This window comes from Nicotiana sylvestris, chromosome 10 (assembly GCF_000393655.2).
Source record: "Nicotiana sylvestris chromosome 10, ASM39365v2, whole genome shotgun sequence".
NCBI classification, from domain to species: domain Eukaryota; kingdom Viridiplantae; phylum Streptophyta; class Magnoliopsida; order Solanales; family Solanaceae; genus Nicotiana; species Nicotiana sylvestris.
In genome coordinates this window covers 16,542,512-16,566,618 of record NC_091066.1, presented here as the reverse complement: position 1 = coordinate 16,566,618, position 24,107 = coordinate 16,542,512, and the positions used below count along the sequence as shown (strand labels likewise).

The window sequence follows — 24,107 nt, the reverse complement described above, 5'->3', positions numbered from 1 at the left end:
ACTCATAGACCATATTTTATGTGATTTTCTTAAAATAAAGAACATACCAGAGGATTGGGAGGAGTATGCATAGCAAATATAATTGATGCACTATGCAATCAATTATTATGACTGTAAATATTGAGTATAACACATATATTACATGCGCTATACTTTAACGAGGTAACTAACTGTTAAGTTATACCATTTGTTTTAGATGCGTTATAGATAATATGGTCCTCACACTTTTTTTCACCCATTTTTGTCTCTTGACTCAAAATTTATAATATTTTGGTTCCGGACTACCTTTTTCTTTTTGTTTTTAATGATGCAAAACAAACCTAAAATTAACTTGTTTTAAAATTAATTTCTAAAGCAAATCGAAATTGGGTTACAAAGAGAAACATTTTGGTGTCGGGAAAGTGTACTAAAATGGCGGCGGTAGAGTTCAGAAGTTCATAGTACCTGAGTTTCAGCTATTCACAATAATCTAATAGGAGAAGTTTCAAAATCTACACGAGCTTACAGAAAAGGGGAAAACTGCAAAGACAAATTTGTGAATCAATAATAATTCTGGGGGTATTGTGTATCAGTTAAAATGGAGAGTAATAATAGCTTGGAGCAAACACTGCAAGATGGGAAATTGTATCGTCATGTTAATTCTCTCATTGTCGCTCATCTTCGGGATAATAATCTCAATCAGGTACTCCTTCCTCAATTCTTTGGTTTTATACATATATTTTACCTTTACAAACTACTTAAGTAACCTTTTTTGGGTAGGAGTTGATTACAGCATAAAAGATAGTCAAACTATGATCAATTATGATAAATAGTACTAGTAGGACTCATATAGACATCCCAGCTATCTTGTTATTGAGGCACACACACATACACACGTGTGTGTGTGTGTGTGTGTGTGTGTAAAATTACCACATGCAACTAGTGCTTAGTTAATCTGTCATATGAATAATTACCAAAAAAATAAAATAATCTGTCATATGAATGTTTGATCACGCGAGACCTTTGGGAGTCATTATGTTGCACTGTCGGAGCTATTGTTTGTTAGACCGATGAGCGAGAAGCTTATAAGATTGTGTGAGAGATTAGGCTTTATTTGTGGGGGTATCAAGTTAGGGAATATTAAGAACAAGGAAGTTCCAGTTAGCCCTTGAATTAAGTTTAATGATAGTGTAAACAAGGTAAAGGGGAGCCTTGGCGTAACCGGTAAAGTTGCTGCCATGTGACCAGTAGGTCACGGGTTCTGAGCCGTAGAAACAGCCTTTTGCAAAAATGTAGGCTAAGACTACGTATCATAGACTCTTGTGGTCCGGCCCTTCCCCAGACCCCGCGCATAAAGGGAGCTTAGTGCACCGGCTGCCCTTTTTTTTTGATAGTGCAAAACACAAGGCCCTGGCATCAAACATAGCCTAGAGGGAGTGATTTTCTGTTTATAGTTGTTTCGGTTAAGAAAGCTATTTGATTGATAGCCAAGAAAGACGATTGAGTGTTGCATCTTTGGAAGAAAGGAGGAAATGGTGAGGGAAAAGGTCAAGAAGAAACAGGAGGATTATTTCTCTTGAGGTGATGTATGCATTCATCAATTTGTTGTGTAGATATAGATCTGCGTTGTTGGAGATTCATTCCTATTACCATCTTTTGGAAGAGATTGGAGTAATCCAACATTGAATGGATAACTTCATTATTTTTATTTTTGCTTCTTTCTTTATTTTTTGCGTTTCTTTTTATTTTTTGGTGCCACTACGAACATATTCCTTCTTTAGTGCGGGTGGGTGGGCGGATTGAAGATTTGTGATCATGATCCTTTTCCATTTAGGAAGGTAACAAAAGGTATCACTAGGGCATAGGAGGTTCTAAATTATTAGGTGATTGAGTGACTCAGTTCAGTTGAGGACATTGGTGATTGCCAACAATTAGATACATCTAACAAGGGGCAACTTGAATGTACCCTTAATGTTTGGTAATGCAACTTATGGTCTTTCAGATGAAAGTGTCTTTACACCATGCCTCAAATACTCGTTGTCTCCGTGCAATTGTATCTAGTTCTGGACTTACCGGAGTAGAGCTTCTACATATGAACTATGAAGGCTGCGTAGCTTAGGGAAGTGCTTCTTTTATTTGGCCTCTATTCATGCTCTGTTGTCATATCCCCCACAATGTTCACCGCAGCATGTTTATCATACCTCTTAGATCATAACATAATTTCTTTTTAAACAGACTTGCTAAGTCTTGTAATTTTTTGGAGGGAATGAACGAGTGGTCATGTTTGCTAACGATACCGGAGATCTGACATTTTGGCGGTTCAATACCCAATTGTTTTTTTTTCTCGGTTTCATTTAAGAGGGTGTCTCCTATTTCTACATTAACCTCCTTGGTGCCCGACAAAGTGCTACTAGTCGAATCCTCAATGGACCTGAGCGATAAACCTAAATCCACCGGAGAAGATGAATTAGAAGGAGAATTTGAAGTTGAATTGAGCCAATTCCTACTCCTTCAGAGTCATCTCTTAAGCAATTCCGATTGGAAGAACTTGTGAGTTGTGATTTTCCCCGACCCCCAAAGAGTAATTATCTCCTTGAACAAGGAAACATCTACAAGAACTCGAAAATATTTTGGCCTCAAGCTTTCTTTGCCAAGGCCAGCATATGTTTTCTTTGGTCATTTTGCTGGATGTTTCTTGCTGTCTCTTACATGTGATATGGAATCATTCCGTGAAATATTGTAGTAACATGTCAGCTGCAAGTGAGAGGTTTATTCGAAAGCAGTCATCTTTTCCCGGGTTAACTGCATGATCTTACACTACGATGGGATTCAAATAGCAAAACTGAGAACATCATTGTGTCTTTTGTTTTGAATAGAAACTCTACATAACAAGGCCAAGTTAAGTAGAGGTTGTGACGAATTCTGCTATGCGTTGTTACAGGCTGCAAGTGCGGTAGCTTCAGCCACAATGACACCAATGAATGTTGAAGCTCCTACAAACAAGCTACTTGAATTGGTTGCAAAGGTTTGTATCGGTTGGTAAGGTTTGCTATTATTATGCTTTCACTAATTTTAAGTTGTTCAACATGGGGTAAGAGAATAGATATAGAAAAGCTTCTTTATCGCTCTAAGCCGTTAACAGGGTCTTGCAGTGGAGAAAGATGAGACGCTGAGAGGAGTTTCCACAGCTGCACCTTTTGATCCAGTCATAACTACAGGATATGGCTCAATCCCAGCCCCTCGGACTGCTTCTGTTGATTTCAGGTACTCTATCTCCCTAAATCACGCTATTTTCTTATCAACGTAAAGGGTGTAAAAGTTCCCTTTTATATGTTGAGTGTTAAAGTGCAATTAATGCGTTGTCGGTTGACCAAAACTCTAAAAATCCTTGTGCCACGCTGGTGTATGCGGTTGACAATTTCCATTGAGTTGAGTGGAGTGGATTATCTGGTGATTGTGGGAAATGCTTTGAATATTTGAATATTAATTTTTGTAATGAAGAGTAATAACTAATGTGGGATGTTTACCTGTAACCATTTATGGAAAGACTAGTCTACTTAAATATTTCTTTTCCTTTTCCTTTCATTAGTTTCATCTTTCAAAAACAGATTGGCAGCCGGCTCTACGTGCTATGATGATAAGTTTCATTTTGTAAAATAACTAGTTTCCTTTCGGAATTTATGTATGAGGGCACTTTTACGCTGTAGCAGCTTTTATTTTATCATTAGGTTATGTCAATCGTAGACTCTGTTGTTTAAGTTTGATCCTTCATAAGCCTTGCAGTAGCAGTGCAGAATCCCTTTGGATAAACAACAACAACATACCCAGTATTATCACACACTGTGGGGTCTGGGGAGGGTAGTGTGTAAGCAGACCTTATCCCTACCTTGTGAGGATAGAGATACTGTTTCCAATAGACCCTCGGCTCAAGAAAGCATAAGCACCACATTAATGAAAATATAGACAAGAAGGGACAACACCAAAGAGCCATATAAAAGCCGAATAAAAACAACAAGGTGCAGAATCCTTTGGATCTGTTCACCAAAAGATTTAGTGAGGCATGTGGCCTATAAATTATAGTGAGCCATCAAAATGCATCTCTTAATCATTAATCCTAAGAAGAATGTCTCGAGATTTCAGTTTTCATGATTCACCATATATTAATATGTCTGCGTGAATCATAAAAAGCCCATTTCCTGGCTCTATCTGTATCTCTGTATATAAAAACTTCTTCTTTCTTGAGTATTAACGAACTTATGAATGATGTTGAGATTGTCATTTGATGGAGCTGATAATTAAATTCTCCTTCTGAACAGTAGTGTGAACGATACAAAAGGCTCGTCAAAGATTATCCCAAAGCATGAATCACGACATGTTTCTGAGCACAAGGTTGTATCTTAAACAAAACTGTAGGTTTGAGCTCTCATCTTTGTTTCAATTGCTGATTTCCAGAATCAATTTCTCAGGAAAGAATTTTCTTTTAGAATGTAGCAAGGTGTGCCAGATTTAGTCCAGATGGAAGATTTCTTGCTACTGGAAGTGCGGACACGTCTATTAAACTGTTTGAGGTGATGTATCTTTTCTATAGCACTCCAATTTCCATTCTTTTACTTCTACAACTCAAGCGTTGCCTTATGCAGATTTCAAAAGTTAAGCAAATGATGCAGCCAGACACAAGGGATGGCCCAGTGAGGCCGGTTGTACGGACTTTTTATGATCATCAACAAGTAAGATCTTGATATATGATACTTGCATTTCTTGATTCCATTGTCATGGATGTTAACATTTTTAGGTTAGTTATTTTGAACATTGGTTCATAAGAGTTAATTTTATCAACTATTTAAGTAAGAACTTTACTGGATCGCTTTTAAACAAAATTATGTTAACTGGATTTTTCTGTATGATGTTTTCCGAGTAGCCTCTGCCTCCATTAAAATGCTGAAAAGAAATAGAAAGTAGCATCTCTCTCTCTCTCTCTCTCTCTCTCTCTCTCTATCTCTCTCTCTCTCTCTCAAGTTTATTGTCAACTTGGATTTGGCAACATGGTGTTGTGCAAGATATTACCTTTAGATATTGATGGTACCTATTTCCTCTCTATTCATATGAATCTCAGTTTCTGAGGTGTGACTATCTCAGGATTTGCCCTCTTTCTTATCCATTACTTATACATAACTGCAGCCAATAAATGACTTGGATTTTCATCCGCAAAATACAGTACTCATATCTGGAGCAAAAGATCGCACCATCAAGTATGATATATTGTAATTAACTGTGAAATTGCATAATTTGCTTGTCATTGGAATATGAACTAAATACTCTTCTTTTTTCTCTTTGACTGTTTTCAGGTTCTTTGACTTTTCAAAAACGGCGGCAAAGAGAGCCTTTAGAGTGATTCAGGTCACTCAAATGTTTTTTAAATTTTCAAACCAAACATTAATCTTGAACTTATTTTAGAGAAAAATATACTAACTATGCTATTGGATTTATATTGTATATTTTAACAGGATACACATAATGTAAGGTCGGTGTCATTTCATCCTTCAGGAGACTTTCTTCTGGCAGGCAAGTGCATTTCTTTTTAGTTAGCTACTGGATTTTGGACTGCTATGTACTAGTTTGGTGAACCTAAAGTTGATTTAATGACGCTATGTCAGACTACTTTTATCTTTGAAAACTATATACTATTTTTCGTCCTAAAATTGGAGAAGTAGGGAAGGCATACTTGTACAGGTCGCTACCAGAACAAAACAAGCAATGCACGTGTGCGCTATAAAGTGTAAAAATCTTTTTGCCCATCTTTTTTGGTATTGGTGATCAAATTTTCTTTGTCGATGTGCTAATCCTCTCTGTACAGTTACTTCTAACTAGATTTTTAGAATGGCTTTTAGGTAAAGTAACTTTTGTTATTATTCCCTGCTTACTAAAAAAAGTAACTTTGAATTATTCACATATTCAGTACTAAGGGAGTGCTGTGACTAACAAAAGGAGTAAGGCCGTCCCTTTTGCAAACGTACGGAGCCGATGATATTCAAAATATCATCTACAAAATGAAAATTGCACCAAAAGCTAAGGCAGTGAAAAAGAAAGCCTTGTATCTATGATGTGATGCCTGGTTGAGTGAATCAACAGATTATGTCGGTTTCTAAATCTTAAGGAGAAATGGAGCTCTGGATAGGCAGCAATTGATCTTAACTTCAACCAAGAGCAGAAATATATATCATTAGGTGTCGTAACTTGTTGATATGAAGTACAAAAACTGTTAGTGACAATTCTCACCATGTCAGATGACCAAGCTTTCTTGGGACTGGCATCTAATAAAGCTAAAATTGGTTAGAGAACCAATTATTTGATTCTATACTCATAAGATTGTCTAACTTTCTATCTGATTAAAAAAGATTGTCTAACTTCCTATATTACCCGCTATTATTTACTGCCAACTCGTTCAGATGAAGCAGCAGAAGTCTTGCCTATCGGCTAAAGTTCTCAAATAATGGTGGTTGTTACAGGAACTGATCATCTAATTCCCCACCTATATGATATTAACACTTTCAAATGCTACCTGCCAACAAATTTCCAAGAGATGGGTGTCAATGGTGCTATTAATCAGGTAAATTCGTGTATGTAGATGCTTTGATGAGTGGATTATTTGTTTACCATTTTACTTCCTTACAGGTTAGGTATTCATCTACTGGCGGAATGTATGTTACTGCATCCAAAGATGGTGCTATTCGGTTATGGGATGGGGTAACTGCTAGCTGTGCGCGATCCATTGATGGTGCACATGGAGCAGCAGAGGCCATAGGTGCAAATTTTACAAAGGATGAAAGGTTAGGGATCCCTTGTGGTTACAGCTTACAAGCTTGAACCAGGATTCTTTTCTTCAACGGAAAAGAAAAAGAGAAAAAGAAAAAGGCAAAAAGAAAGAAAAGAGAACAAGAGGTTTATTCCAGTTGAACAGTCTAGAAATGAATAGGGGGATTTTTGCCTTTTCATGGTCTAGAGGGTGGGAAACTTGTGAAAAGAAGTTGCATATGAGAATCTTCTCTTCCCGTTTTGTCACAAAAAAAGTTGCAGCATAATATAGCCTGCTTGATAACCAAGTTTATCTTTTATACTGCTCATGCACTTAACCATAAAAACGTTGTTGATCTTTTCTTTCAAATTTTAATTTAGCATCATTCGTGACCCTACTTGACATAGAGCTTCATTTTTTAGTTGCCATGTGGAACTTGCTTTACGTTCTATGAGAAATTCTTGATAATTTATAGGGCTTAAGATGCTTTCTCAAGCTTGTTTATTTCAATTGTTTCCTAGGTATATTCTCTCATGCACTTAACCATAAAAAGGTTGTTGATCTTTTCTTTCAAATTTTGATTTAGCATCATTCGTGACCCTACTTGACATAGAGCTTCATTTTTTTGTTGCCACGTGGAACTTGCTTTACGTTCTATGAGAAATTCTTGATAATTTATAGGGCTTAAGATGCTTTCTCAAGCTTGTTTATTTCAAATGTTTCGTAGGTATATTCTCTCATGTGGAAAAGACTCTTCGGTGAAGCTTTGGGAAGTTGGCACAGGAAGATTGGTCAAACAATATCTTGGAGCTACACATACACAGTTACGCTGTCAGGTATGTCAGGCTCACACTGCTTGCTTTGAATCATGTTTCATGTTACAGTTATTTATTTCATTCATAGCAAAGTTGCATATTATGCACTATCCACTGTTTGTCATTATTTAATATGCACTACATGGCAGCATATGCCAAGAATGCTGCATTTAGTTTGTCATTCTTGTGCCAGCTTCTCCATGGTTTCGAACTGCTTGTTGAATATGCTGCAGCTATCATGATCACCATGGAATTGCATTTTAAAAATAGCAGCTAATACATGGAAAGTATAACAACAATAACACCTCAATCCCAAGCTATTTAGGGTCAGCTGTATGGATCTTCATTATCCATGTCACTCCATTAGGCCTGTCCTAATTTGGTGTTCAACTATCACATGGAAAGTAAAAGATACTCCGTATTTTACAATAGATGTACCAACCAGGAATTATGTTAATTTCTTGTTGGAAGTTCTGGTGATTTTTGAGATGTGATTGTCAGAGAGGATGCTTGTGAAATTCTTCTATAGTGGATTTCCTGTATCTCATGCTTGTCTTCTTTAGCTAGGCTATATTTTATATATGCATAACTTGTGGTGTTTCCTTCTCTATTTTCTTCTGTTGTTTAGACTGAGCTTTACTTCATTCCGAAGAAAAGGAGCTTTGCTATTCCCACTTTTAGGAGAACATTTTGCCTCACATTCTTGTTGACATTTGACAGCTGAATAATACCTTTTAATGCAGGCTATTTTCAATGATACAGAAGAATTTGTATTATCAATTGATGAATCTCTGAATGAGGTAAAGTATAGCTTCCTTCCATACTTATGCAGGTAAACGTTATGTAGATTAATTACGATGTTGGTCACAGATTGTTGCATGGGATGCTCTGACAGCAGAAAAAGTGGCTAGGTGGCCCTCCAACCATGTTGGTGCACCTCGTTGGCTTGAGCATTCCCCAGTAGAAGCTGCATTTGTGTCCTGTGGAATGGACCGATCTATTCGGTACTGGAAGGAGGTCCTTTAGTGCCACTAATGAGCCAGTGGCATGTAACAAAGCTAGAGATATATGCCACTGTAATTTAATAAGCTTTCTGTAAGAAACTCTCAACCCACTTGTTTGTTGTATACTCGAGAGAAGAGAAAAGAGGTATTCATCGTAGGAAGGTCAACCGAGCAACCTCTTTTGTTTTTTCACCATGCCGTCAGCTAAGTGGATGAAAGTGATTTTTGCTTTGTCTTAACCCCTCTCTCTGCCTCGGATTCTTTTCCTCTCTGATGGTGAAGGAAAGCAAATAAGAAGAGGCAAGGAGCTACAAGGCAGGTTTCAGGTTGGTCGAGTGGTCGGGTGCGATGGTTAATCTCCTCTATCTTGATAAGGGTCATTTGCTGATCATCCGAATTCCCCAGTTTTTCATTTACAGTTTTACACTATGTGGACACAGGCTTGATTATCCTTTTTAGATGTTCAGTAGCAAACTTGTACTGTTTATAGGAGATTTCATGTTTCTCTTGTTACAATGGAAACTGGAAAATTTTCTCCTCTCAATGGATATTTCTCCACTTTTCAAATTAGATGTTATATTTGATGCTTGTTAAAATGAACACCTTTGAGATTGAAATTAGGAGTATATTTTATATGTAATTTGAAAGCAATATAGATTTAAAAAGACTCCTTTTAACATAGATGATTATTGTTCTGGATTTGTCACCTACAAATACAAAATAGTATGATAAATAGTTGTATGGAAGGCATACTTATAGCAACTATTTGGATTCTTGCCTTTAAACCCCTCTGGCTATTTCTGTTTCAAATTATCAAATTGAGAGAAGTACTCAAAAATCTATATTTTTATTGCAGTATTAGATATATTTCCGATTGATATTTGTGGTTGAAAAATGAGACTCGAAATGGAAGAGAAGTAGAGAGTAGTTTGGAAAGATATTTTCTTTAGCACTATGTAGTGGTGACAAAATTTATCCATATTATCCACTAAAAAATAGATGGGATTTTTACCTATCTATACCATATATCAAACCTTATTACCCTCAATGTTTAAGGTTTGTGTTTATTACCTTTAAGCATACCAAATTATCAATTCTATACCATAATTCAAATTAAGGGTATAATTATTCCTTCATTTATTTTAGGCGTGATTTTAGGACTGTATTTTCACGTTATTTGGTTTACCCGCCTCTCTCTCCTCCCACCCCCCCACACCCCCTACGATTTACCTTCAGTTTTTCCTCCCCCCCCCACCCCCACGATTTACCTTCAGTTTTTCCTCCATTCTCGTACAATCTCTTCTCACTCACAATTACCATCACTTTCTTCTCCACTTAATTACCTTCAGTTGATAGTATCCCCCACAATTTGAATTCACTTCCATCTTTGTCTTCAACTCCTAAATCATGAAAAAAACCAACACTCCCCAAAAAAATCATCAAAAGCTATATTAGCTGATATTCCAACCTTTGATTTGGGTGTTTTAACACCAAAATCACCACCAAAAAACCCACAATCGACGCATGCAAGTGAACAAACTACTGGTATTTCATCTCCTAGACAAATTCGTGCGGAAATGAGAAGCAAGCATTTGCACGATGTTGATGTTGGTGGAGTTGATAAACTAGTCGAGAATCAACTGAAACGCAAGGGGAAAGAGTTGAGTGTAGATGACGATTTTGTAGATGATTCTCCCAAAGTTCCATCTGTGAAAAAACACAAGGTCTCTCCTTCTTCATCAAAACCAAAGAAGAAGAAACCCTCAAAAAAAGTACCAAAATTGGTTAAGGAAAAAATTTCAATAAAGGTAAACACTATTTATGTTTCCTCACTGTTTTGTAGTTTGATTTTGGTTGTAAAAATCTGTTGTTCAAGTGTTAATTTAGTGTTCAAGTGTGTTTTGGCCAAATGTGGTATTGTCCTAATTTTGTAGATTATTTTTCGCAATTTTGTAGGTTTAATGGAACTGTGATTATTAGACAGTGTATAACTGTAGTTGTCACACCTCCTTTTTCCGCGCCCGCGAGGGTGTGTGGGGAGTTTTCTCCAATTAAAGGACAGTCGAAACGGGATTTGTTTGTTTGTTTCAGAGTCGCCACTTGGAATTTTAAGGCGTCCCAAGTCACCGGTTTTAATCCCTGAATCGAGGAGAATATGACTCTGTCTATTTAACAGTCTGCGCACCAGAAATCCGGATAAGGAATTCTGTTAACCCGGGAGAAGGTGTTAGGCATTCCCGAGTTCCGTGGTTCTAGCACGGTCGCTCAACTGTTATATTCGGCTTGATTATTTTTGATTTGTTAAATACATTTTTATTGCATGATTTTATTGTTACCGCTTCTATTTAGATTTAAAGACCCTTCTTTGAATCGAATCACGCGTACGTATATTCGTGTTATAAATTATATTTTTAAAACATGCGGAGTTGTGTCACGCGCACGTGTACACAATAATATAGATAATATTTTTATTAAAATAATCATTTTCGAAATTATGCTTTAAATAAAATCAAGAACATTCGCCCTTTGGTATAATTAAGTAGTGAACATCACATCTCGGGTTTTTATGAAATTAATAATGATATTCTCCGAGAAATCTCTTTTTAGTAAAAATTTGCTCGAAGTTGCGCGAACGCATAATCCGAATCGCCTTTAGAAGTATAATCAAGTCACGCGAACGCATCCTTAATTATGCAAATATTCTTGACAGTAATATAAATTCTCTACAAATGTTTATTGCATCCATCTATTTTTAAATGTAAGAGTCATGAGAAATCACTATTTGAGATGCCTCTAAATTCCTTGAAAAGAATTCACAATTCATTAAGTGTTGACCGCAAATTATATTTTTACGTGTGAATTATATTCCTCAAAAACCATGAGTTTAAAGAGTAAAATAAAATAAAAATAAACAACGTGTGATTAATACTACCATTTTTATGGTAAATACAATATTTATCTACCCAAAAAGCGAATTGCGTATAAAACTTAGGAAAACAATTGATTTAATAAATGAAGTAATATTTTTTTTGAAGAATTTTCATTGTTATATTTGGAGCAAACGCTATTTACACATTTTTTGACTTAAAATGTTACAATCTATAAATCCCATCCTTCTTTTACACCACTTGTTTTTAGTCCGAGGTTATAATTGTTTGGTTAATTTTGCTTACGAAGATTGAGTTTGAGATAAATAAACCAATTCTTATATTCTGCCTATGCGAATACTTTGCAAAAACTAACTCTATATTTTGTAAAAAATCATTGACATTATTTCATATATTAAAAGAAATGAGTTGATCGCGTTCCTAAAATAACTAAGCCATTTGTTATTAAGAAAGAGAACTAATCTACCAATTGATTTAATACTATATTAACCAACTAAAACAAAACTGAAACTTAAACTAATAAAATTTAAATGAGTAAAAGACATCCTTATAATTCCAAACTTCATTTACTTGCCATGTTGAAGCTCTTCACAACATGAGTTTAAAAGATATGTACCTGATATTGGAAGCAAAAGAAAATGAAGATGAAAATCAGCAACAGTAATAACAGTGTAACAGCAACAACTGCCCAGCAACAGTAACAACCCAGTAACAGACCGGTGGAGTAGTAATCCCAAAAACAAAAGCTTTAAGCTTTGAATGAAACAACAACCATTAATACTAATTTCAAACAAAGAAAGAAAGCAGAAGATTTTTTAGTTTTTATTTTTATTTTGAAAGCTTAAATATTTTTCGGAATTTTTCTTTCTCTTAAATGTTCAGCCCTTTTTTCTCTCTTCTATTCTCTGTTTGTTTCTCTCTCCCGTTTTTTTTCTCTCTGTCTCGTGTATGTTTCTCTTATATTCTGTTCTCTCTGTCTTGTGTTCAAGACTTCACATATATATAATCCCATCCCATAAATCTTTTAATCAATTAAATCAATACTTTTTCTCTACCCAACCCATTATCTTTCCACTCATCCCCATTACATTAAATAAACATATCACACCACCCCATTATATTTTGTCCCCCATGCTTCATTTAAAATAATGCAAGATTCCCCTTTAAATTAAATCTTGTCCCCCCTTTATATTAAATAATCATATCACAACCCACCCCATTTCATTTTGTCCCCCATGCTTCAAATAAACAATTTCAAAATGTACAATTCCTAAACTACCCCCTCCGACCTTACTGAAATTACCAAACTACCCCTGAACGTACTACAAATTTACCAAACTACCCATCAGCTATAACACATCAATTAATCAAACTTAACCAAAATATAGACAATATGATCAATTTCTAACAATGTTCAAACAACAATATGAACACGGATGAACATCATAACAACAATATCACATGAACACGATTTTAACAACATTTCAACAACAAATCACATGAACACAAATTGAACAACAAAGAACAACTAAAATTTGATTGAACAATATTTTAGCAACAAACAATCCTATTTTCGGATTCAACAACTACAACAAACAAGTATATTTAGATTTCTAACTTCAATCATATTGAACTTAAAATCAATTCTAACAACATTACAACCAACAATTCCTATATTAAACTTTATGAGACAAATTCAAGAAATAATCACAAATGGTAAACAAGAAATCAAGCTATACAAATTTCGGATTCAAGAACAATCAAACAAAGTATGAACATGAATTAAATCTATTTTAAACAACAAACATGATGGATTTAAACGATTAAACCAACATATTTCTCTAACACAACTAAATTCTTTAAACAAATAACAAGATCGACGAAGAAACAATTATGAACTTAAACTTGAACTTAACAATATTAACAATTTCTAACAATACATAAACACATGAAACAAATTGAAGAAATAGTTAATTAAATTTCAATTTGAATCTAACAAACATCAAACTAACAAATATTCATTTAAACAATAATACAAACATGAAATGAATATGAAAACAACTAATTAAACTTCTATTTTGAAATCTGAAAATTAATTTAACAAACAACATGAACATGAACAAAACCAAAAATCAAATATCTAACCATAGACATGAATAAAACAAACATTCGCCGATTTTAGATTCGAAAAATATCAAAACAAAATACGGACAAAATAAAATTCAAAAACTACTAACCGGATTGAAACAACGAATGACTAACCAACGACGAACGACATCGACCAAAACTCATCCGTGTATGCGAGGCCGAAGTGAAGAGGACGAAGGTGAGGCGGCGTCGGGGGCAGCTGAAGCCACTGCCGCGACAAAGCAGCAGTGGCGACGACCTAGCAGCGGCGTTCAAAGCATCAACTAGGAGACGGCTTCCATGGCGACGCTCACTGAAGAAGACGAAGAAGAACAGCAGCAGCTGAGGCTTGTTTTGGCCTCAAACTACTCAACAGAAGCAGCTGGCCTCAAGCTCATCCATGGCGGAATGAGCTAGACTACGAAGGCAGCGACGGGCTTGGCCGTGACGAGCAGCGGCGATGGGAGCTTCGAACAACAGCTGACTCATCGAGGGCTGTGTTCGTTTGGTTGTTTGGTTGAGACACAGAAGCAGCATGGTCAGCCATGAGCGTCGAGCTCAAGCTTGAGCTCGACGAGCTTCGTCAATGGCGGATAGGGCTAGGAATTTCGGACGAAGAAGAAGAAGATGAAGACGATGTAGCCATGGGTGGTCGGAGAGCAGCTTTGTTGCTGCGTCAACTGTTGGACGGTGGTCGACGGGCGGACATGGGAGGGTAACTTGGAACTTGAGGAAGAAGAAGAAGATAGGAGGGTGGCGGATGATTTTGCAATTTTTAGGGTTTTCTTCATTTTGTTTTTTTTTTGTTTTGTTTTGTAAAATGTAAGACAAAGGGGTTTGGGTCTTTTGGGTTATGGACTGGGTCGACCCAGTTCGAAATGGACTGGGTCGTAGGGAAGATTGGGCCATTTTTTGGGCCTGTGGCTTGAAATTGAAGAAGAGGCCCAATTCCGACTTTCTTTATATTTTCGCTCTCTTTTCTTCTTTTATTTTTCTAAAACTAAATTATAAAAATACTTAAACTATTATTAAGAATTAAATTAAGTTATAAAAGCGCAAATTAACTCCCAATAACAATTAACGCACAATTAAGTAATAATTAAGCATAAAATTGTATATTTGGACATTAAATGCTAAAAATGCAAACGATGCCTATTTTTGTAATTTTTTAATTTTTGTAAAACAAATTTAATTACTAACAATTGTAGAATTAAATCCTACATGCAAAATGCAACATATTTTTTGTATTTTTTATTAATTTAGCAAATAAGCAAACACAGAAAAATAATTATCCAAAAATATCACAAAAATACTCAAAATTGCACACCAAGGAAAAATCATTTGATTTTGAATTTTTTGGGAGGAACTGTGATTATTAGACAGTGTATAACTGTAGTTAGTTTGTAGTTGATTTGTAGTCTGATCGTTAAATTGTAGAGATGGTATTTTTCATTGCAACCTGTATTGCTGCTACATTTAACTTCATTCTAAATACAATTAATCTACATTTTGTGAGTTACTTGAAGTAACTGTTACATTCTGTAGATAATGTTTACACGTGCATTGTTCTTCTTTGATTGTTCAAGTGTATTTTGGTAAAATGTGGTGTTGTCCTAATTTTGTAGATTCTTTGTCTCAATTTTGTAGTTTAATTGGAACTGTGACTCTTAGACAGTGTATAAATGTAGTTAGTTTGTAGTTGATGTGTAGTCTGATGGTTAAATTGTAGATATGATATTTTTTATTGTAGCCTGTATAGCTCATATATTTAACTTCATTCTAACTACAGTTAATCTACATTTATGTGAGATACTTGAAGTAACTGTTTTGTAGATTCTTTGTCTCAATTTTGTAGTTTAATTGGAACTGTGACTCTTAGACAGTGTATAAATGTAGTTAGTTTGTAGTTGATGTGTAGTCTGATGGTTAAATTGTAGATATGTTATTTTTTATTGTAGCCTGTATAGCTCATATATTTAACTTCATTTAACTACAGTTAATCTACATTTATGTGAGATACTTGAAGTAACTGTTACATCCTGTAGATAATGTTTACACGTGCATTGTTCTTCTGTTATTGTTTTGTAGTTATAGGTGTGGGTAGGCTATTCTTCTTCTAGTTATATTTTGTATTTGTCATGTAGTTATATGTAGATTACTGCTTCCTTTTTATGCAAACTACTAATGTTCATTAATTTTATATTTTCTACAGAATGGACCTTACTTTGCACAACAAAATGTTGATTATGGTGTGCTTAGATTCCACAGTTTGTGTGATCCTAGCATACCTAGCCAGATACAAGCTTTACTCTCTCCGAATGCTTTAAGGGTTTTCAGAAAAACTTGTTTTGGTTACTTATTAGGTCTCCCCACAATCTGTATGCAAAACCAATCACTTCATCTTCTGATGAAGTATGAATTGACAAAGTCTACTGACTCATATTTTTCAGTACTATTTAAGGGTGAAAAATTGAATTTTTCCTTGAGAGAATTTGGGTTGATAACTGGTCTTAATTGTGTGAATAAGTTTTCAGACTATGGTTACACTTCCACCTATGTTAGCCCTTTAATGAATACATATTTTCCGAACAAAGAAAGGGTTGAGAAATGGCATTTGAAAAATGTAGTGACTAATAAAGCATGGGCAAACGATGTGGATGCGGTGAAGTTGTGCATTCTTTATATGTTGGAATTTTTTGTTTGTCCTTCTGATAAAGACCATGTGACTTTCATAGACAAGTTTATGTTCTTTCTAATAGAGTCTGGTAATTTTGAGTCATACCCATGGGGTATCAAATCCTTCAAGCAGGTTATTGAATCTGTCCGACATCGTCTTAATCCCCATGTACATTCTTATCTGATACGGGGATGCTCATTAGCCTTGCAAGTGTGGCTATATGAGTGTTGCTCGTCCGTCAGCACCGAGCTTGCTACGAGATGTTCTGAATCTATACCTCGCATTTTAAGATGGTCAGCTACAAAGGGGCAGATTTGGTTAACTGCAATTGAAGAGAAGATGATCAAGCCTGAGTGGATCAAGGTATTTTTTTCCACTTTTGTATGATGCTACAATTACATTCATAATAACTACATTGAATCTACATTTTTTTTGTCACTTGAATTAACTGTTATTTTCATCATTCAGTTCACAAACATGATTGAATCTGGAGAAGAGCTTGGAGTGCTTAATCTGCCAGACAAGATTCAATATGAAGATGAACATGGTGCTCAACCATCACATGTTCCAACTGCTGCTTCTCCATCATTTGAACCCAAATATACAGATTGTCAAGAGGACATTGAATCTGTCAGTAGCAAGCTCATGAAGTTGGAAAAGGGGATTGTGCAGGTATTATGAATAACTACAATATATTGACATAATTTGCTACATTTTGACTTCATTACATAACAATTATAGTATGTTATACATTGTAGTTAATTTGTGGTATAAATCTATAACAATTATAGTTTGTTGAATTGTAGTGTAACTGTAGCAGTTAGAATAAGATTACCAACTAATTATATATTTAATTTTTAGGTTGATGGAAAGTTAGATGCCTATAGGAAGGATGTTTTTGAGGAACTCTCAAGCCTTCGAGAGTTCATAGATCAATCTTTGAAGGGTGTTCTGAATGTGATAAACAAGAGGTTTGATTTGGACGAGTCAAAGGTAAGAATTTACATATAATTTTGTACTAAGACTAATTAAGACATATGAATAAAGTAGTCTCAAATATTCCCCAAAATTGTAGTTTGTTGGTAGTTCAACAAAAAATAATTATCAACATCAAGGATAGAACAACCAGCAATTCCAGTTCAATGCTGGTGATCAACTGCATGGAAGTACAAGCAATACAGGTATCTACAAAATTCCTACATACATATCTACAAATTTCAAGACAGCATTATTTAATTATACTAATCATTTTTTTACTATGTGTTGCAGCTACAATTTCTCCAGAACATTTTCAACCACATGTTGACTTATATCCTGACTTCCAAGAAGCAGCTGAGGCATATAAAGCAGGTACAGAACCATTCCTTCATTACAATAAGGTTTTTATGCAAAATTTTAATAATTTACACCTTAACTACATATTCCTACATATATCTACAATTCTCATTCCCAATTATTCATTCAAGCTGATGTTTCAGCAGAACATCTACAAGGAAATATTAAGGAATAACCAGTAATTGATGAAGTGGCTGAGGCACAACAAGCAGGTAATATATTCTCTATATTCTCTATAACTCCATAATACTGTTCATATCTACATAGATCTACACTTATCTACAGAAGGTGAAGTTCCACAGTCGCCAATTCACGGTGTGACTGTGACTGAAGTTGTTCCTGAAGGCATTGATAAAAAAGTTGTTCCTGAAGGCATTGAAAACAAAGGTTTGACATTGGATGACTTTGAGCTGCCAGAAAACTTATCACAGTTGGTCATGTATGGCGAGCCCATACGAGATGAATCAACCCCTGTTCATCCCGGTAGAACCAGGCAACCGGGAAAACATGCACGATCACCTTTCACATCTTTGTATAGTTCTGGAGGCAGCACATCTGTTGGACCTAAATTTTTTTACCTCAAGCACCCCTTCACAAGTGTCATAGGTGAAAATGTAGATCCTGAATTGACAGAAAGGTTCACCAACTGGTTATACATTCGTAGTGATAAAGTATCTAGGAGGTATGAATGCTTCATTTTACACTGTCTGTTCACCATTTTTATACTTTAAAATTGTAATTCATTTTGTAAATTTTTTGTATTTGATCATCTTTTTTTTGTTATTACAGGAGGAAATATTACTTTTCCAAGAAGGATAACCAAATCAAGCCTTGGTTGGATTTTGGTTGTGAAAAGATTGATAAGAAGGACTGGTTTTATGACCTTGCTCACCCCGGACAAGTCATCAATAACACAGTAAGTATAAAGAACATAATCATTCACAATATCTGTTTTGTCTTCAGCTGTGTAGTGTAATTGTAGTTTATTTTTCAGCTATGATGTGTAATTGTAGTAATATTGTAGACAACATATATATGTTACTATATTTATGTCTCAGCTGTGAAATTTTGCTTTTTATGGACCTTATGTATCATATGTGATGATGATTGTATGTACAAACTGGAATTTTGGTACTTTTGACTGACTTGGAATCTCCGTGTACCACAACTGTAGTTACCTTGTAGTAATATTGTAGAGCTTGTGATTGTGCCTATTAATATTAACTGTAGGTTGAACTTGCTGATTATTGGGACCTTAAGTTAGGTGGTATGTTTCATTTGTTCCTCTGTATAGTGAATAAATGTAGACAGTGCATAAATATAGTTAATGTGTAGTTGTTTTGTAGTCTGATGGGTCAATTGTACATATAGTACTTGTTCACTATGGTTCATACAAACTACAATTAAATTACATTTTGTGAGGTACTTGGACTAACTGTTATATTTCTGTAGTTATAGTGTAGCTAATTTGCAGCAATCTGTTAGAGTTTTTAATAAATTCAAATTGTAGTTAATCTGTAGTTGTCTTGTAGACAAGTGTGGTTACACCGTACCTTATTGTATATGTTTATTCTATTTTGGCAGCACATTGATGTTATTATGTATTATCTGCGAAAAAGAGGCAAATATGGCCCCAACAATAATACTAGGTTCACAACCACGGATTGCTTGTTCAAGACAAAGATTGAAAGAATCTATGACAAGTTCATAAGTTCTCCACCGGAACAAAGGTATTCGGTTGTTAAACCCGAGGATGATGTTGGAGAATATATTCTTGGGTACAGAATTCTTGCTAATGTTGCCTGGGATCTTGTTGACTATGTGCTCATACCTGTGAACCTTGTAGAGAACTTCCATTGGTTGTTGCTAGTTTTTGACATAAAGGACAGACAACTTTATGTTTATGATTCCATGGTGAGAGCAAACCGTCATAAAACAGTTGAGACATTGGTTGACAAGTTTTCAATCATTATCCCTCTGTATTTGTCATGCACTGGTTTCTATGGTAAACGTAAAGACATTAACTTCAAGAGCACAAAGGCATACATCGAAAAACCAGTTACGGACCCTCTCGACATACAATGGATGGTTGTTGAGATTCCACAACAAAAGGAAGGCTCAGTGTAAAAAAATAATCTCCCTTTCTATATGTTTAATTTTTTTATTTTAATCATTTGTTATATAATGAAAAATTCTCATCTTATGCAGCGATTGTGGTGTATTTGTGGCTGCATTTGCGGAGTATGTTAGCCTTGGAGATTTGGCAATCCCAAAGGAAGATCTTTCTGATATTGACCAACACCGTAGACGCTATGGAGCTCTACTGTGGGACTATGCAACAAAGAAGCAAGAAGATGGGTCAATCAGTGAGAGTGAGGTTACTGGCAGGCTAGCAAGGAGGAAGGGTGCTCCGGCAAAAAACGAGAGGACTAGAGTGCAACGAAAGAAGAAATAGACTATTGTGTTCCTAGTTTGGTCTGTGAAATTTGGTAGTTGAATTGGAAAACAATGTAGGAAATATGTCGTTTTGGTTTTCTACAACACTTTTTGTTGATTACATTATACTCGAGTACTCTGATTACATTTTTACAGCAACAACTTTGTCTTACAATTTGACTTTAATCTTCAAGTTATTTTTATAAATACCTTCAAGTGCCAAGTAATATCTGTATATAACTGTCATTTGTTACACAACAGAAAGATAAAATAAATACAGGAATCATATAAATAATTTAGCCATCTTTTATCAACAAGGTTTATCAAAAAAATTCAATTTATCTACATTTAAACTACGTCAAACTACATTTTAACTACAACTCCTCTACATATGAATAACAGGACTACAGTTCTAACACAGTTAAACTACATATTCACTACAATCTGGATACAATTTACGTTGAATGCATTCTTTATTAATATCAGTTTTTTTGTATACAGTAAATATTAAAGTTTAACTATTCTATAAAAAAAAGACAACTTTAGATGCTTGACAGAATACATAAAAACATAAATAGTGCAGATACACAAATTGATGTTTATACTTCTTATTCATCTTCAAAAACTTAAACAATTACACAAGAAAATCCGATAATTTGAGCTCACTAACATTTATTTTGAATAACTATTCTAACTACATGATATTCATTTCTTTTTCGGCGCATTCTTGCAAGTTCTTTTGTTATGCCCTTCACCTCCACAATTGCCACATGACACCTTGTATTTCTTTGACTTTATTTCATCAAATGTTTTATATCTTTCCTTGTGAGGTCTCCCTGGCTGCCTTTTATCTCCCGCCGGTGGCTTTACTACCTCATCCAAAATATGTTGTGGCACATCCCATTTGCCTTCATCAGGAAGAGGATTTACTGGCATTTCATAGGTAAGCAGAAGGCTCTTCCTTGTGTAATACGGAGAGCAATAGTTTTCGTATGTTTCATTCCTATGCCTTAATGCTGCCAAAGCATGCGCACATGGAAGTTCATCAAGTTGGAATTGTCCACAGCTACATTTCTTGTTTTCTAGACACACAATGTACCGCTTCACACCATCTAACACAGTATGTATATGATCTGTTGAAGCCCTCACCTACAATTGAAGACCAAACAGAAATAATAATACATCAATCATTAAAATGGATTATCAACAATTTACCTACAAATCAGCAACAAATATATTACAGCTCATCTACAAACTATTATTACCGACAATTTGACTACAATTTAACTACAATCTGGAAAAACTGCAGCTAGTACTTTTTTGATTCTACTGCACCAAAAAAAAATATCTTACCCTTAGTTTCTGAGATAATGTACTGTTGTCTTCCAATTCTTTGTTGTATTTGTGACCAAGGTATGTGAAAGTACCCTTTGCCTTCGATAACTTTTCTTTTGTCCAACGTTCAAGAAGAGTCCTCATATACTCAAATAGATCAAATATTGGAAGCTCTCTTGCATATTTTGTTACAGCATTCAATGACTCGGCAATGTTTGACGTCATAGTAAAAGTTCTATTCACCGTTGCATGTACTCTTGACCATCTATGATAGCCAATATCATATAGGTAAGACTTTACACGCAGGTCTACCTCTTCAATCTTCAACATCCTTTCATTAAATTCATCCATAGTGTATGACCGTGCTGTAGCAAAGTACAATTCATGTAATTGTAGATGTCCCTTCTTGAATTTTGACCTTATATTTGTCCATATATGCCACATGCAAGAGTAGTGTGCCAATCCCGGATAGACAACTGATGTTGCCTTCAGTATACTCTTATGCCTATCTGAAACAACACACATTGAAGGTCTTTCACCATATGCCTCCTTGAATTGCTCAAAGAACCACTTCCAAGACGCGTCGTTTTCAGAATCAACCACAGCATATGCCAAGGGAAAAATAGTACCTACATTTTTAAGACATAAAATATGATTAAATAACAACTACAATATATATTGAGAAATATAGACATGTTAACTACATTCTTTTATATAACTACAAAATAACTACAACATAACTACAATTTAACTGCATTTTAAAGACTGTCTACAAAATAAGTACAAAAATTATTCCATTATTTACCTGCTGCATCCATGGTGCTTGCTGTCAGCATAATCCCCCTGTAGGCTGACTTTAAGAATGTCCCATCAACCACTACTACCGGCCTACAATGTTGCCAACCATTTATTGATGTACAAAGAGCAACAAATGCGTATAAGAAGCAATCATCTGCTGCCTTCTTCAATTTAACAACAGAACAAGGATAATTCTTCTCAAGAATATAAAAATATTTGGGTAATTTGTTGTAGGAGTCACACGGATTCCCTCTCAAAAACTGTAAAGCTTTTTCCTTTGCTCTCCATGCTTGCATGTAGCTTAGGTTCAGTCCATGTTCGGATAACATGTCAGTTTGTATGTCCTTTGGTGTGTAAACAGTCTTAGGATCACAATACTTTGGAACGACCATGCTACCAAGTACTGCTGCAGTACGTTTGCGCTGTATGAATGTTTCGTCCATTAGGCAGCATGTGTGTTGACGGCTGAAACTTCTTATCTTGAACATTGCCGAATCATTAATTGACGTTGCCTTGAAATGCCATTTACAGCTTTCAGCAACACATATAAGCCAGTAGCTACAAAAGAAATACAATATTTACACAAATTTATGAAAAAACTACAATTAACTACAAACTGACTACAATTTAACTACAATTTATAAAACCCACCTATCTTCAATCATACACTGATTTTGCTGATATATTATCCACAAATAACTACATACCTTCTATGACTAGATCTTTTTACTCTGAACTGGAACTTGTGCATCACTGAATAATTCTTCATTGCAGCAGCTACTGTTTGCTTGTCCTGATAAACTTGTCCTTCTTCAATATATGTTTGCGTAGATTCAGTTATTATTTCACTTTGATATTCCTCTATAGCTGGTGAGGATGGAAATTCAAGTAAGTTTAGGGATCCAGACGAACCTGCAAACAATAAATTCATAAATGTAGTTTCTATGTAGATAATTTTGAAAGCAACATTGCTTTATCCTTTTCAGTACTATGTGAGCTTTGTAGTTTAATTGTAGGTAATTGTAGTAATATTGTAGATAACATAGTAACACCATAACTCTCTGCAATGTCGAATCAAACATACCTGCACTGGTGCTTTCATTGTTGATTGCCAATTCCATATTGAAATCTCTTACGCTTATACATAAAGGATACGAACCTAAGTTTTTATTCTCCTTTTTGGTTTCCATGTAAGCACGAACCCCCATATCATTCCTAATCTCCATTGGAGGACAATTCTCGTTCACAATGTATTTGATTTCTATAATTTTATCCGATGTATCAATCGATAATTGTTCTGCAATTGTAGAACTGAGAATTCCGTAGTTTGCATTATCATCTACCACAATGGCATCAACTTCAAAATCTCTAAATCTGCCATAGTTATCCCAATTACCATTCGATTTCAGCATTATTGGGATTTTTGACATGATTTTGTGTAGTTGATATGAAAAAAGATGAAGAACAGATATAGTTTCTACAATTTGAGTACTGATATCGACGAAGAGCAATTTTGTACAATTTGAGACGAAGAATAGATATAGTCTCTCTTCAGTAATTGTACAATTTGATTGCGTTTTTTGTTGTAGCTGATATCAACAGAGATCTCTTTCTGTTGAGGAAGGAGAGAATTACGCAACTGGTGCCTTCATGAGGAAGAGAGATCTCCTTCAGTTTCAAAATTCAAATAAAATCTTTGACAGAATCACATCAGATTTGGTGCCTTCATTTTAGGGCTTTTTTAATGGCAAAATCTACCTATTTTTGGATTGGTATATAATTTGTAGTAAAAGTGTGGACTACATGGGTAAATAACAAATTATGAACATTTTTGGTAATAAGATTTGATATATGGTATAGATAGGTAAAAATCCCAAAATAGATTGGATAATGAACTTCTTAAAAATGGGTCAAATATGG

At 35.0% G+C, this 24,107-nt stretch overlaps 2 protein-coding genes across 4 annotated transcripts; one reads left to right on the top strand and one right to left on the bottom strand.

Annotated features, from left to right (window-relative positions):
* The first annotated feature begins 237 nt into the window (after positions 1-237).
* On the top strand, positions 238-9,158 carry LOC104247425 (cleavage stimulation factor subunit 50). 3 transcript variants are annotated; one of them, XM_009803441.2, is made up of 14 exons: positions 238-682; positions 2,921-3,004; positions 3,122-3,243; positions 4,296-4,368; positions 4,464-4,547; positions 4,620-4,706; positions 5,158-5,228; positions 5,325-5,376; positions 5,484-5,541; positions 6,486-6,586; positions 6,652-6,806; positions 7,500-7,608; positions 8,331-8,387; positions 8,458-9,158. In XM_009803441.2, the coding sequence occupies exons 1-14, from the start codon at positions 578-580 to the stop codon at positions 8,611-8,613; spliced, it is 1,314 nt and encodes a 437-aa protein (XP_009801743.1). In that variant the 5' UTR covers positions 238-577; the 3' UTR covers positions 8,614-9,158. The 3 variants fall into 3 exon arrangements, with proteins under 3 accessions (XP_009801743.1, XP_009801744.1, XP_009801745.1); XM_009803442.2 differs by having other exon boundaries at positions 325-682; positions 4,299-4,368; XM_009803443.2 differs by having other exon boundaries at positions 325-682; positions 2,921-3,018; positions 3,132-3,243.
* Positions 9,159-20,759: 11,601 nt separating this feature from the next.
* On the bottom strand, positions 20,760-23,599 carry LOC138879047 (uncharacterized). Its single transcript, XM_070158621.1, has 5 exons — positions 23,272-23,599; positions 22,895-23,099; positions 22,195-22,745; positions 21,408-22,018; positions 20,760-21,203 (listed from the first exon to the last, which is right to left on the bottom strand). The coding sequence occupies exons 1-5, from the start codon at positions 23,597-23,599 to the stop codon at positions 20,760-20,762; spliced, it is 2,139 nt and encodes a 712-aa protein (XP_070014722.1).
* Between the last annotated feature and the right edge of the window lie 508 nt (positions 23,600-24,107).

Bases quoted from the DNA above. Each gene is read 5' to 3' on its own strand.
- LOC104247425 (XM_009803441.2), top strand. From the start codon at position 578: ATGGAGAGTAATAATAGCTTGGAGCAAACACTGCAAGATGGGAAATTG. The intron at 3,005-3,121 runs GTTTGTATCGGT...AGCCGTTAACAG, and splicing joins TACTTGAATTGGTTGCAAAG to GGTCTTGCAGTGGAGAAAGA. The intron at 3,244-4,295 runs GTACTCTATCTC...CCTTCTGAACAG, and splicing joins ACTGCTTCTGTTGATTTCAG to TAGTGTGAACGATACAAAAG.
- LOC138879047 (XM_070158621.1), bottom strand. From the start codon at position 23,599: ATGCTGAAATCGAATGGTAATTGGGATAACTATGGCAGATTTAGAGAT. The intron at 23,100-23,271 runs GTATGTTTGATT...TATTGTTTGCAG, and splicing joins CAATGAAAGCACCAGTGCAG to GTTCGTCTGGATCCCTAAAC. The intron at 21,204-21,407 runs GTAAGATATTTT...CTTCAATTGTAG, and splicing joins CATTATCTCAGAAACTAAGG to GTGAGGGCTTCAACAGATCA.